Source organism: Nestor notabilis, unplaced genomic scaffold (genome assembly GCF_000696875.1).
Source record: "Nestor notabilis isolate BGI_N333 unplaced genomic scaffold, ASM69687v1 scaffold5873, whole genome shotgun sequence".
Taxonomy (NCBI): domain Eukaryota; kingdom Metazoa; phylum Chordata; class Aves; order Psittaciformes; family Psittacidae; genus Nestor; species Nestor notabilis.
Window position 1 is genome coordinate 15,927 of NW_009920474.1, and position 13,653 is coordinate 29,579.

Below are 13,653 nucleotides of genomic sequence, written 5' to 3' on the forward strand. Positions count from 1 at the left end.
TTCCTCTTTAACATGTACAGGCCTAGGTATGTAAACCATATTCACAGTTTAAGAATTGTTAGACAGAAGTACCTTTTTTTTTTTGCATTTGTTCCTTAAAATTGGCTCTCAGTTCAGCATACAGTTCATAATGTCACCTGTTTTGTGATGCATACATTTACAAGGTAACTTAAAAATCTGTGCCATATTCATGGTCAAGATAATTCAACATGAGTAGTAATATCCAACAGTGACATTCAATACTATATTTCAAATATTTGTGCAAACAGCAAAAGAACAGTTGTATGAGGCAAACATTTGCAAAACCTTTAATACCTCCTCAATGTTGTAAACTTGGACTGTCAGCCTTAAGTCCTGCACTTTCCACAGCTTTGAAAAGTCAGTGGCTAAAATTATCAAGTCTCAAAAAGGTTTTCTTCTACATAGTGCAAATTGTAATGTAGATAACGTGAAAAACATATCTAGCTGGATTGACTGTGCAATTGTCAGTGGTCTTCTCTCGTAGTTGAAGAAAGGGTGCGTTCAAAGAACCATGTGGTTTAGGAAGTTAGGAGGGTGCGGAGAAGAGAGAAAAAGCAGTTCCATTACACTTCTCAAACCAGTGCTAGATGTGCAAAGGCAGCAAAAATTCCAGCTGCTATTACAACCAGAATGGAGTAACTTTTGAGGAAGACCCAGGCGGTTAGTCACTTGGACTGATCTCTAGAAAAATAAGTGAGTATATGTTGGATTTTGATCAGGCGATCTTTTAAAGACATCATGGAGAGCACTGACAGCTGATATCTGGGGTCTACTGGGAGAACAGCTAGAAGCCACCAACACCAAGCAGGACCATTGGGCATTGCCTAAAAATAAAAGATAAGTTGGTTACCCATAACCAATGTAGTACAGTTGACTAACACGAAGACACCAAAAGACAAAGTTGTCAATGACAAAGACTACTTCAAAGTTTGATAGTAACTAGAGAATTCCAGATCCATGCAATCACAAAGGTTTTGCAGGGATGTGTTCTTATCCCTCCCCATCTGAGAAATCAAATAAAGTATGGCTAAACTGCACTTGATAAAGCAGTTATTTTTAAAACAACAAAGGAAGCTCATAGCTTCCTTGGGAAAAGATGGCTAACTGTAGGACAGTCACCTAATAACAAACTTGCCTGACAAAAGCTAAATCCACTACTACCTGTCATTCTGTTCTTGAGGCTTGAATGTTCTTGATGCCTAATGTTTTCATTACAACTGTCTTTGTTACATTTGAAGGACTCTCCTGTCACCTCCCAGTTCCGCTCCCTTCTTATTAGTTCACAGACAGAGCAGGACTACTTAATCAATTTCTTCTAAGTTAATGAAACACTGTGGAACCTTTTCCTGTACATTAATCAATTCTCTACACCAAGCCTTAGATGTCATGCCCAGAATTGGATATAATACTACTCAGCAGAGGTCCTGTCACTGCAAAGAAGATTAATAACCTCAAATGACTTGCAAAAGTATTGCCGGTAGTGGAACACTCCAGGATGACTTTTCCGCTCTTGCATCGGGATCACAGTTGACACATTTGTATTCTATTATAAATCTCAAGTACATACCCACAGCATTGCTGCCCTGCCAGTTACACTGGTTTTGCACAACTTGTTCCTCTTTCCTCGTATGCTATTTTAAATTTGGTTTGGTTTTTTTTAATTAAACTGTTCTAAAATCACTTCTGAATTCGCACACTGGCCTCCACAGCATCTATAGTCCTCCCAGATCAGTTAATATAGTGTCATAGAAGTATCTACCAGATGGGTGAGGGACAGGCTAACATCCCACTTCATATACAATTCCACTTTGAAAGCCAAATTTTATGTATTTTTAAATGTTTCTTTCCTCCAGCCTCCACTCTCTCAGGATCTCACCAACTTTCATTAATTGTTCATAGTAACCATTAAAATAGACTGCTGCAGCTAGTTTCTTAAGAAACAGTTGTCAAACCCTAGCAGCTGCAGGAGTACTAGCAGCTGCATGGCACTAGCTCAGAAAGATCACCTCTTTGCCAAATATTGCTGCCTGCATATGCCACAGGGAAGAAAATACAGGGTTTTTTTGCCATTTGAATTCTAACACCTTTGCACAAACCAACAGTTTAAAATGCTACTGGAACTCAAAGTGTTCCAAGTTTACTAGATTCATCTCCACAGCAGCATACCATCCTTCCCTGAAAAAACTGTTGAACAGTGACAGAATTGCCTTTTGTTTCTCATCACAGGAGAAGCAAGATGCAAGCCTTATTGCCTTAGAAGTTGGGAATAAAGTGGGTTTTTTCTTTTAATGTTTAGCAGTTGTTAAAAGGTTTTTATTTTTAGAAATAAGCACCTAATAATTGGTATTAAAATGATGCCTCACCTGTATATTTTCCTCCCTGTCAGGCATTGGCCCAAAGTGCTGAAGAATTTGAGTGCGAAATTTGTTTCTTAAGTTTTGGAACCAACTGCAGGCCTGATTGTAAACAAAATTGTGAAGCTCTCTCAGTTTCTTCAGTTCTTCTTCATCAGCAACCTACAGGAGGCAAGTTATGAGGATATCATTAGAGATAAAGGAACAATTAAGGTGTTTGAGCTAAAGTAATTTCTTGCATTCTCCTAAACCTTAACTACTAATGACTGAATAGTAAAGAAGTCCCACGATATTTTTAAAAGTTACAGCTTCAAACTATGGCTCAAATAAAACCCACCACTTTCTTTGTTCCTTTATAATAATAGAAGTTAAGTTAGCTTCCATTTCTTCCACGTGTCGGCAATCAATCTTCCAGTGGTCTAGAGACTCAAATATAGGGAACAGAGCTCCTAAGAACAAAGGAAACAAAAGTCTAGAGATATGAATACTAGTAAGTATTTAGACACCATTCTGGGTACCTTAACATCTTCCAAATATTCGATGTCTGCTGTGCAATAACCATCTTTCATCCCTCTCCGTAAAACTCTAAATCTCTTTCCACCAACTGTATCAACAACAGACCGTCCATCAGGTAGAAAATGAACATTCCTAATTTGCAGCATGCATCCATGATCTGCAAAACTAGAAAAGAGACCTTGTCAGTAATGCAATTACACACTTCCGAATGGACACTTCTTACCATTAAAAAAAAAAATAAATGTAAGAGATGAGAAGACTTAGGATATAAACCTACCCATTTTGAGAATCACTTATACACATCCCAAATTGTTTAGTTCCAGTTTCCATACTTCTACGAATCATTAGTCGGTATCTTGGCTCAAACACATGCAGAGGGCAAGGCACAGTAGGATATGCCATAGTGCAAATGAACATTGGAACATTCTTGGTCAAGCTTCAAGAGAACATCAAAAGAAATGCACATCTTAAAAACCCAAACACAGAACTATGCCCAAACAGTTTTTTTTCTTTTTCAGTATGTTTGCTATATTTGAAGTCATAAAGCACTCTTTACAAAATTTGTGATAAGCATACTACACTAACTTTCATAAGCAATAAAGAAAACATACTAATGTGACTGAATACGTATGTACTGATTGGAGTACATACTGGATAGTAAGTCTCATAGTTGTCTGGTTAGTACCTAGTCAATAAATGAAGGGCTTTGTTTTGGGGACAGAGATGTTAGTTACTTTTTTCCTTTTTGTTTTAGTTTGAGCCACACAAGCCATTAAGCCCTCAGTCACAGTCTTCCTGGAACTAGAAAGGTGTAGCAGTTACTACATTAGCTAGGTCACCATTTAAATTATTTTCAGTGACGGACTCCAGATCACAAGATGCAATCCAGGATATAATTCTTATTCTGCAGTATGTCTCAGTAGGCTTACTTGAAAACCACGATATATTTTTCATGCTGTTTTATCAAATGTGTATAGTTGATAGTTGATACAAACAAGTTGGCATTAAAACATTACCAGGTGTTTAATTTTAATACATTTCAGACTATAAAACATAATTCTAAATCTATGGATTCGGTTACGTAAGTTGCATTTGAGCTGTAGTTTTAAATAGTTTTCCAGTATTCATATCTACAGTACATGATGCTTTGTATATCTGAAGAACTCTGCTACAGATGAACACCAAGATTACAAAAAAATCCAAATGATTTCTTTTCACCACATCTATCTTTATACAACTAATGTCTATCATGAACTGCTTTGAAAGAAATTCAAGTATCTGAGACTCTGTAGCCAACTCAAGAGGACAATTCCATTAAGAGCAGCAAAGCTAAAACTGAAGCTCCACAACAGTGCACAAATGAAAAGAAACAGAAGGCCAAACATATTCTGTAGAGAGCCTCACATTGCTACTATGTGTCATTTTCTTCTTATTTCCACAGTAGTTAAGAAACTTAATTTTCTGAAATACACATTTAAGACACGTAATTAACATGTCTTTGTAATCCTTCTTGCATCCATAATATGCCATTATTAACAACCACAAAAAAAATAACACACTTCTAAAAAGGATTTCCATACTAATCGCTCAGGTTTTCTAGATAGAAGACAGCAAAGCTTACTTTGAGTGTTCAGCGGTTTCTTCAGCATGAATTCTTTTTCTCTCATATAACTCATCAGATAAGTATTTCATTATTAATTCCTCCAGCAGCTCTGTGATGCTGTATTTTCTGTTTGCAAGGTACTGTAAGCAATTTAAAAAATATATTAATATTTTTTTCATGTATATTAAAAGGCTTGAGAAAATGAAGCTTTTATTTAAAACCATGATATATAAACATGCCATGAATTAGATTTAAACCCATGAAAGCTTACAGCTCTTAAGTTCTTTTATTCCTTAACGCCTAATGGTACTGTAATATTTGAAAATGAGATTCTTTATTTTAGTTGTTAGCAGCTGACAACTTGAGTGTCTAACTCAGTTTGTACTTCTATGCTTATCAGGAGACAGAACTGATTTCCTAGGTTATACAGCCATATAATAAGGAAAGTGTACAGAAATCACAGAGAGGCTTTGCTGAATAGTTACCAAAGTTTACAAACACTCAGGTTTTAATTACACCGATAAAGTGGATGATCACAGAAACATAACACATCTAAGACCTTGAGGCAAACCTAATCAACTTGTGTTGACAAAGTTTGTCTCAAGTTTTTCCTTTCTAGAAGCTATCCATAATCCAAGTGAACCCAAGTTGTTTGGTTTATGTGAAACAGACTTTAAAATGATACAGTATTTGTATTTGTGAGCTCTACTTCAAAACAGTACCTCTTTCAAACTCTCCTTACAGAGTGGACACTGAGGAGCATGATCTAAACACCGCTGCAAGCAACCTTTGCAAAAAGTATGTCCACAAGGGGTTGTCACTGGCTCAAACAATAGCCTGAAACAAAAGTATTATAAAAGACACTGGTCAACCTCTTTAATTTTTACAGCTACTTATATATCAGAACAAAGCAGAGGAAAATTAATCCCACATCTCCTTATTCTGCTTTTCCCCCTATACTGCAGTTTATTTCCATTTGGCACTGCACTACTCATTTTTTTGTTTTCTGATGAATCTGGACATGTTTTAACACTCTAAACATCCCATCATACAAAGATTTTGGTCTCACTACATAGAGATTCAGAATGTGTAAAATTAATTATTTCTTTGAGGAGCTAAGTTGTTTTATTAGCAGTATTACATAGTAGTAACATAACTATGGACAGTTTAGTATACACCAGAGTTTTAAGGTATTTGTTCCGAAAACCAAGACAACTCAGAGCTTTCAAATACAGCAGCTACATTTAAGTAGACTAACAGTTTGGAGTATCTACACCTCCTAGACAAATATGAGGTTCACAGGCAATACTTTCCCAAAATAAGTTAAATAGTTTTACTGACTGAGAAAAACCCCTAGCATTTAACCACAAAAAACTCCTATACTTTTAAGGTTAATCATTAACAATACCAAGTTTAATTTAAAAGACAACTTGATTGGAATTGCGCTGTATTATATAGCACTATAGCAAGTGACACATTTAAATATGCATTTAACTTCAGGGATAGAGAGACTGAAAATTATTGATGGGTATCAGAACTCATCACAACCTGTAAGTACCTCATTTTATGTGTGTAATAGGTATGTGGCCAAGCATCTATCACAGAAATACTGAATCAAGGAGAAAATTTTACCTCATACATAGAGAGCACTCAAAATCTGATACGTCAATCAAATCCTCTGGAATTGTTCCAAAAGCCAGTGTCAAGTCCCTTTTTGTACTTTCTAAGGAAAAGCAATATAAAATACTCCTTCAAAGAAAGGCACATCACAGTAAATTCTTAAAATTTCAAAGTAAGTGACTGTTTACCTCCTTGCTTTTTGTGCTTGTTTCTTCCATCTTCGCATACAACTGTATCCTGTTCTGAGAGGGAGAGTTTTCTTTTCAACAAAGCACCTTTTTCTTGGCCAGAGAGAAGGGGTTCAGAAGACACTCTCTTTAAGCCATCTTCCTTGGCAAGGTCTTTTGTTGAGTTAAGAGCATGGGCAGACTGTGCACGATTTAAGCTTCCACTGACAGGCTCCAGTACATCTGATCCTCCTAAACTCTATAATGGTAAGATGAACTGAACTGTACTTAAGAGAATAACACAAATCTAACTACGTAAGACGTGAACATGGAAAGATATAGAAGCCAAACTGAAACCCTCGGTTAGTTCATTAGTTAACTAGAGATATTTGGTAAGTCAATGCAGTACTCAAATTTGCTTAGCATTAACAATTTAAAAATCTTCACCTGCTTCAAAGAGAACAAAACCTGTATTTCTTTTGATTTTGAAGTCTCTAATACCAAATCTCAGTGCTTTTTTTCCAGTTCACTGGAATAAGGAGTCTAACACTCTAAATGAAAATACATTATGCCCAAACCACAATTCTTTCTTCCAATTTAGCCAGTTACAGAAAGAAAGCATTTAGGCTGACAAATAAGAATACTGGAACATCTGATGTTTGTGTATCAGCCTAAAAGTTATCCTGTAGTTCTGGTTACCTGTTCAGGACAAAGCTCCAAGTTGCTGGAAGACTCAGTCACCTCAGAACCAAGTATAAAATGTTTACTTCGAATACGCGGTAAATTCCAAGCTGGTTCCTTCAGACTCTCTCCTAACTTCTCTGGTGACAGGACATCACACAATGTCTAGAAAACAAAAAGCTAAAATGTTCATAATAATGAAAAAGGATTTAGACATAGCTTTATTATAAAATTGCATACCAAAAAAAAAAAAAGTTAATCTACATGAAGGTATCCTTATAAATAAAGCTTTATTTAAGCTGAGAACAAGCAGAAACCTACCTACCCATATGACGAAAAATAAATTTATCTAGAAATCATTTCAGTTACAAGTGAGTAAGCTCTTCAGAGTTAGACGTTATCAATTCAGTATCATGCAGCTATTTCAGCTCATTATCAAAGAAAAACTGTTGTGCTCTGGGCATGAAAGAGTTCAATTTAAAATATTAAACTTGCTGCCCACTTTTCAGTTTTCTAGATTTTCATTCAGTAATTTCAAAAGCATATGTTCTGTTAAACATGTACATGTTAAATGTGTACATTAGGACTATCTCTTCAATGTAGTACAACATATCTTGAAAGGATATATTCTTTTTATATATTTAAGATTTTTAGATGCTCAAAGTCTACCATAATGGGAGCTTTGTGAAGGGATCAAGTCAGAAATAGCAATCCAGTGTCATGAATAAAATTACCCTTTCCACTTCTAACTTGGCTGGAAGAAAGTCCTCATCAAGGGCTAAGCATTGTAGAAACAGTTGTAAGGCATCACCTACAAAGCCAGAGTCTTGCAGCACTTTTGCTTTCCGGAAGTAGACCTGAAAAATACATACCATGAAGACATTTCTAGAGAGTATGTAGAACTGCAATATTAATCTTAAAGCCATTACCACACAGGTAGAATTAGAACCCTCCATGATGATAATAATGTAGCTTTCCATCAGACTTTGGCTGCACACAGTGTGGATGATCTCTATGCCTTGCCTAACATACATCCCCAAAAGTATGTATGAAAATAGTCATGGAATAGGTTCGTGTTATGTCTTCTTCCAGTTACTTTGTTTTGGCTTACATCAAGGGTTAAAATCCTGATGAGTTTCAGCTGAATTCACAAAAGGCTTTACCTTTCCCCTTCTGTAAGCCTTACCAGGGGAAGAAGAGGGCCATGAAATGCAAATTATTACATGACCTCTTACAACATCTTACACGATACCCTTTTTGCCCTCTGCTTCATTGAAAGCTTTATGGTTCCAGCTTGCAGAAGGGTGACCACAAACAAAACAATCCACACTCCACGCAACCATGCATCCCTTACATACATCTTAATCTATATTCTTAAGACAAAACAATCACTTTTGGAATTGCTTCCTCTAATTAGATTTTATTCTTGAACACTAGACAGCAGCTAGGAAAAAATATCTGTATACTATTTCCTGTGAAAGAAAACAAATTCCTCTTACAGACAGTTTATTTTCCTACTTTCCTTATCCTCTAAGAATTGTTAGAGGAATCCATCAAACCAAGCTCAGTTAAGCAAAGTAAGGTTTTTTTCCAAACATAGAGAAAAAAAGCACTACCAATGCTGAGAGGCGCGAAGTAGGAGATGCCAAGACAGAAGCATTTATCTCCTCTTGTGTGGCAAGATCTTGCTGCTCCTGCTGTGCTCAGTTTAGACAGCACTGCAATATGCAGTACCTTACAGTTCTGAAGGCCAGTGACTCTCCAGCTGCCTGCACTATTTACAAAGCTCAATTCCCACTGAGTTTCTTTGGGCATTTTGAAAACTTTCCAAGCTGAACCAGCAAAATGTTCTTCTCTTAATAAAAATTAACAAAAAAACCTAAACCCCAGCAGTTACAGGTTACATCACCATAAACTGTCCCAACTTCAAGTATATTCATCAACTCTAACCTGTCACGCTCATCAGTAGCCAGTCTCCCTTATGGAATCATTTTAAGATACCTTTTAGCATTTTGCATGCCTTACAAGATAGCAGTTAATGTAGCTGACCTAGGTTCTTAACTTGATGCAAATATAATTTAGAATTCATTTTACAGATTTTATTTTAAGAATATAAAATATATGTAATTTTATATACAAAATTAGATCCTGATAAACGAAGAGTTCATATCAGCTTACCTCTGGCCAATTTGGCATTTTAGAAATAACAAAATTCAGATCTTCTATGGCTGTTTTATGTTCTTGGAGGCCAACATATGACTCAGCTCTGTAAATTCTTAGCATCAAGTCACTGGAATCTGAAGACAAAAATTAAGTAACACTCTTTACAATTCAGAAATTTGCAGTTTTAAATTAGATGTGCTTTCATAGTGATACGTCACAACCACACTCTTTAGTACAATACTTTCAAAATTAATGGAGCGCATTCTTCCCCACCCCCAGTGTTTCAGCAATTCAAGTGGCAGTAATTCCGGAGTCATGTCCTTCAAGCTAAAGATTGAATTTTACACTCTCCAATGTATCTTGTAGCAACGAGAAAATATATTTTAAAAGATCCAGCATTGAGGCTGACAGAATAAAGCATTGCTCAATACTGCTGTGACAACGAAATTTGAGGACTGTGTAGACTTTAGCTTTACACCCATTAGAAGGCACAGAAATCTGGGAAATCACTGCACTTGTATTAAAAAATCAAAGCATTACAATGTTTGCTTTCAAAAGTTCAAATTTTCCTTTAGACTGTCATTTTCTTTTATAATGCCCAAACCCTTCCAACTATGGCTGGAGATACAGATACCACTTGTGCAACAGTATCCTTCTGCTAAATACCAGGAGTAGGCTTTATCACTATGTGGTATGAAAAGAGACAGCCAACATCAGAAAGCCTTTAACGTCAGCTGGCAGCCCTGTTGTAAGTGTACTAGTGGAACTTTAGCAATGGGAAAACATTAGTATGTGTTCAGTAAAATTCTCATGTCCAACATACAACATTTTGCACTTTTAGTAAAGCAACTTCTAAATGGGAAACGCACCATCTCCATGCCACTAAAACTATGCTTCTCATAACACAACTAACAGAAGTTGTTGCTTGGAAAAAATACCAGCACACTGCTTTGTTCTTAATTTAGTTTGTTTTTAAATTCAGTGTTTTTTCACTAAGTCAAACATTGGTCTGCTATAAACAATACTAAAATTAAATAGATCTTTAAGTTTGTTTCAACAAGGTTTTCTTGGGAGGGGATCACTTCAACTTGATATTCTATCTTAGTCTATTCTAAATGTCTAGTTCAAATTTTCATAATTTTCAGCATCAGCTTGTCTTGCATTTAAAAGCCAGGCTGGTCAATGTTTTCATGTATTCCAACATACTGCTTTGTATTTAGATCCACAGTACTAGATATAAAGAGACCTTAGTGGAAAAGAAAGGTCTAAGAAATCAAAACTGACAGCTGAAGATTTCACAGTTGAAACTAAAGCCTCTTTCTGATTTGGGTTGTCTGCCTTTTGAGCTGTCAGTTTCCCTTCAAATACAAATATTCCCAAACCTGGTTTGCTCGGTTTTATTTTATATTAGACATAATGCTTGTATTAACAGAAGTCTGTGAAACTGTCTTTGTCTGACTGAAATACTAATTCTGCAAGCAGAACAATGCCAAAGCCTGCTTTCCTGTGGCTCTGTGTTTTCTGAGTGCTGTAGCCTTGTGCTGTGGTAAGGTGGGAGCTCAGATCAAATGCTTCAGACCGTTTTTGCCATTGTATTTGATTCTTTGGTGTCCAGCAGAGTTAGTATCCAACCAAATTCTTTCCTTCAGAGGTAGCAGTAAGTGCAGGTCTTTGTTCTCTGATAGGCTACCTATTGGCACATTATCAGAGTGAGCTCCTCTTTTTCAGACTTTCAAGTGTATAGCATAACCTGAGGAACTCCAAGCCTTTCTTTCTGGGGGGAAGATGAGGGAGGGGTAGCTTGAAGATAAAAATGTGAGTTCAACTTTACAGCAGGTGGACATTTTGTCTATTTCTTTTTAAAAGAGAAAAGCATGATTCCAATTGAACTGGTACAAAACAGAGGGCTAAACCAAAGAGTTTAACCGGAACCCCAACTCTGTTGCTGAACACACACTAACACTGCCAATCAATGATCAATACATACAATAAATTAGATCTAAATATTTGCAAGACCAAAGGGGGCCAGCTGCAAGTGGTGCTGCCCAGGGCTCATTATGGGGGCCAGCTCTGTTTAGTATCTTTATGAATGATCTGGATGAGGGGATTGAGTGCACCCTCAGTAAGTTTGCAGACAACACCAAGCTGGGCAGGAGAGTTGATCTGCTTGAGGGAAGGAAGGCTGTACAGACAGATCCAGACCGGCTTGGATGGTCCAAGGCCAACTGTATCAGGTTCACCAAGGCAAAGTGCAGGGTCCTGCGTTTGGCTTAAAACAACCCCATGCAATGCTACAGGCTTGAGGAAGAGTGGCAGGAAAATTGCTCAGCAGATAAAGACCTGGGGCTGTTGGTCAACAGCTGCTGAACATGATCCAGCTTGTGCCCAGGCAGCCAAGAAGGCCAACAGCACCCTGGCCTGTATCAGCAATAGTGTGGCCAGCAGGGCCAGAGCAGTGATCATCCCCCTGCACTGGGCACTGCTGAGGCTGCACCTCAAATCCTGTGTTCAGTTCTGAGCCCCTCAGTGCAAGAGAGACAGTGAGGTGCTGGCGTGGGTTCAGAAAAGGGCAACAGAGCTGGTGAAGGGTCTGGAGCACAAGTGTGATAAGAACGGCTGAGGGAACCAAGGGGGTTTAGCTTGGAGAAAAGGAGGCTCAGGGAGGACCTTATCACTCCCTACAACTACCTGAAAGAGGCTGTAGTGAGGTGGGGGTCAGTCTCTTCTCCCAGGTAACAACAGATATGACAGGAGGAAATGGCCTCAAATTGTGCCAGAGGAGGTTTGGATTGGATATTAGGAAACACTTCTTCACTGACAAATGGGCTGTCAAGCACTGGAACAGGCTGCCCTGGGAAGTGATTGCCATCCCTGGAGATGTTTAAAAGATGTGTAGATGTGGCACTTAGGGACATGGTTTACTGGTGGGCTTGGCAGTGCTGGGTTAATGATTGGACTCAGTAATCTTAAAGACCTTTTCTAACCTAAAAAAAATAAATCTATGAGTCTATCTAAATTTGTATGTCAGATTTTGTAACCATATTTTAATTTCTAGGCTGTGCAACTGTGAAAACAATTTTATAATGTTTCAGCATATATTTTAATATTTGCCACCTGAAGGGAAGATGCAAAACTATTTCAAATCCTTAGACAAGAGACTTAACAGAGGAGGAACACAATTTGTGCTTGAATTTTACATTCAGTAACCTAATTTATTGTAAATACAGAAATCACTCACTTGTAGCATACACAAATTATTTTAATAAGAAAGACACCAAGTACTTTAAGTGCAGGATTGTGCGTACAAGGTATTATCATAGTAATAGGGAAGTATACAAAGGTGTACACACAAAACCCCACTCAATCTGTGTGCTTTTTTATATTTTTTTATATATATATGTATGCATTTTCTTTTTATATGCTTCAGGCTGTCAACATAAGCATACCAATAAATCGACCATCTCTGCTCTGATCCTGCATGCTTTTTAGATGATTCAAAATATCAAATTCTTCAAAGAAATACACATCACAATGCAGAGAAACTTTAGGACACAGTATTTACTGATACAGTAATATTGGGTTGCCCCAACAATCAGGAGTTGGAACACACAACCCATGAGAAGAGGCTGTGAGAACTGGGCTTGTTTAGTGGAAAACTCTTCCCAAATGCCTTGGTAGAACCCAACAGCCTTCCAGGATCCCAGAGGAGGCTACCTAGAAGACTCTATTGAAGCGCACAGGGGAACAACAAGCAACAGTGGTTATAAAGGGCAGTTCAGACTTGAAATAAGGAGAAAACTTTTCACGATGAGGATAATTAATCTTTGAGCAGGTTGCTCAGAGAGGCTGTGGAATCTTCATTCTTATAGGTTTTTGCGATCCAGTAGCACAAAAGCTTAGGCAAACTGCTCTGAACTCAGTGTTTATTCTGCTTCAAACAAGAAATTTACTGGTCAACAGACCTCCAGCAGGACTAAGTCTGTGATTCAGACCAAACTCAAGTGTATTAGCCGTGTGTTTGAGGATACTTGATTAAAGACAAGCTGCAATTCTATTTTAATCAAATAGACTTCGTTTAACTGAACTATTTCATTTCAGCCTCTGTAAGGAATATATTAACCATATGAATGTTAACAATCCTTGTGCTTTTCAGAAGTCACTTTTGCACCATAGCAAATACTTCTCTTTCAGATGTTTCACAAAATGTAAGAAAGTTATGAAAAGACGCCATTTGAGTAGACAGAGGCTTAGTGCCAATGTCTTACTTAGGACATCAGATTTATGTTGTTAACTATTTGCATTAAAGAGATGTACTAGCAGTGAGGAAACACCAAGAACATGAATTATTCTAAACATGAATACATTTCTTATGCTACAGTTTTTCCACCTCTAAATGTTTTCAAGATTCAGGTTTTGGAGGATGATAGAAAGTATACCACTAGGTATTAATTAATTCTCTGTTGGCATGAAATCACTTGTTTGTGAGTTGTTTGTAGTTGTGAGCTCATAGCTCTACGTTCACATTTAA

At 37.2% G+C, this 13,653-nt stretch overlaps 1 protein-coding gene across 1 annotated transcript; it reads right to left on the bottom strand.

Moving 5' to 3' along the window:
- Positions 1–215: 215 nt before the first annotated feature.
- On the bottom strand, positions 216–9,266 carry LONRF1 (LON peptidase N-terminal domain and ring finger 1; the record flags this gene model as incomplete). Its single annotated transcript, XM_010010683.1, has 11 exons — positions 216–845; positions 2,385–2,537; positions 2,894–3,056; positions 3,169–3,327; positions 4,513–4,634; positions 5,217–5,331; positions 6,127–6,217; positions 6,303–6,540; positions 6,981–7,127; positions 7,697–7,819; positions 9,141–9,266. Coding segments are annotated over 11 exons (1,596 nt in total), but the record flags the coding sequence as incomplete, so codon positions are not given.
- Between the last annotated feature and the right edge of the window lie 4,387 nt (positions 9,267–13,653).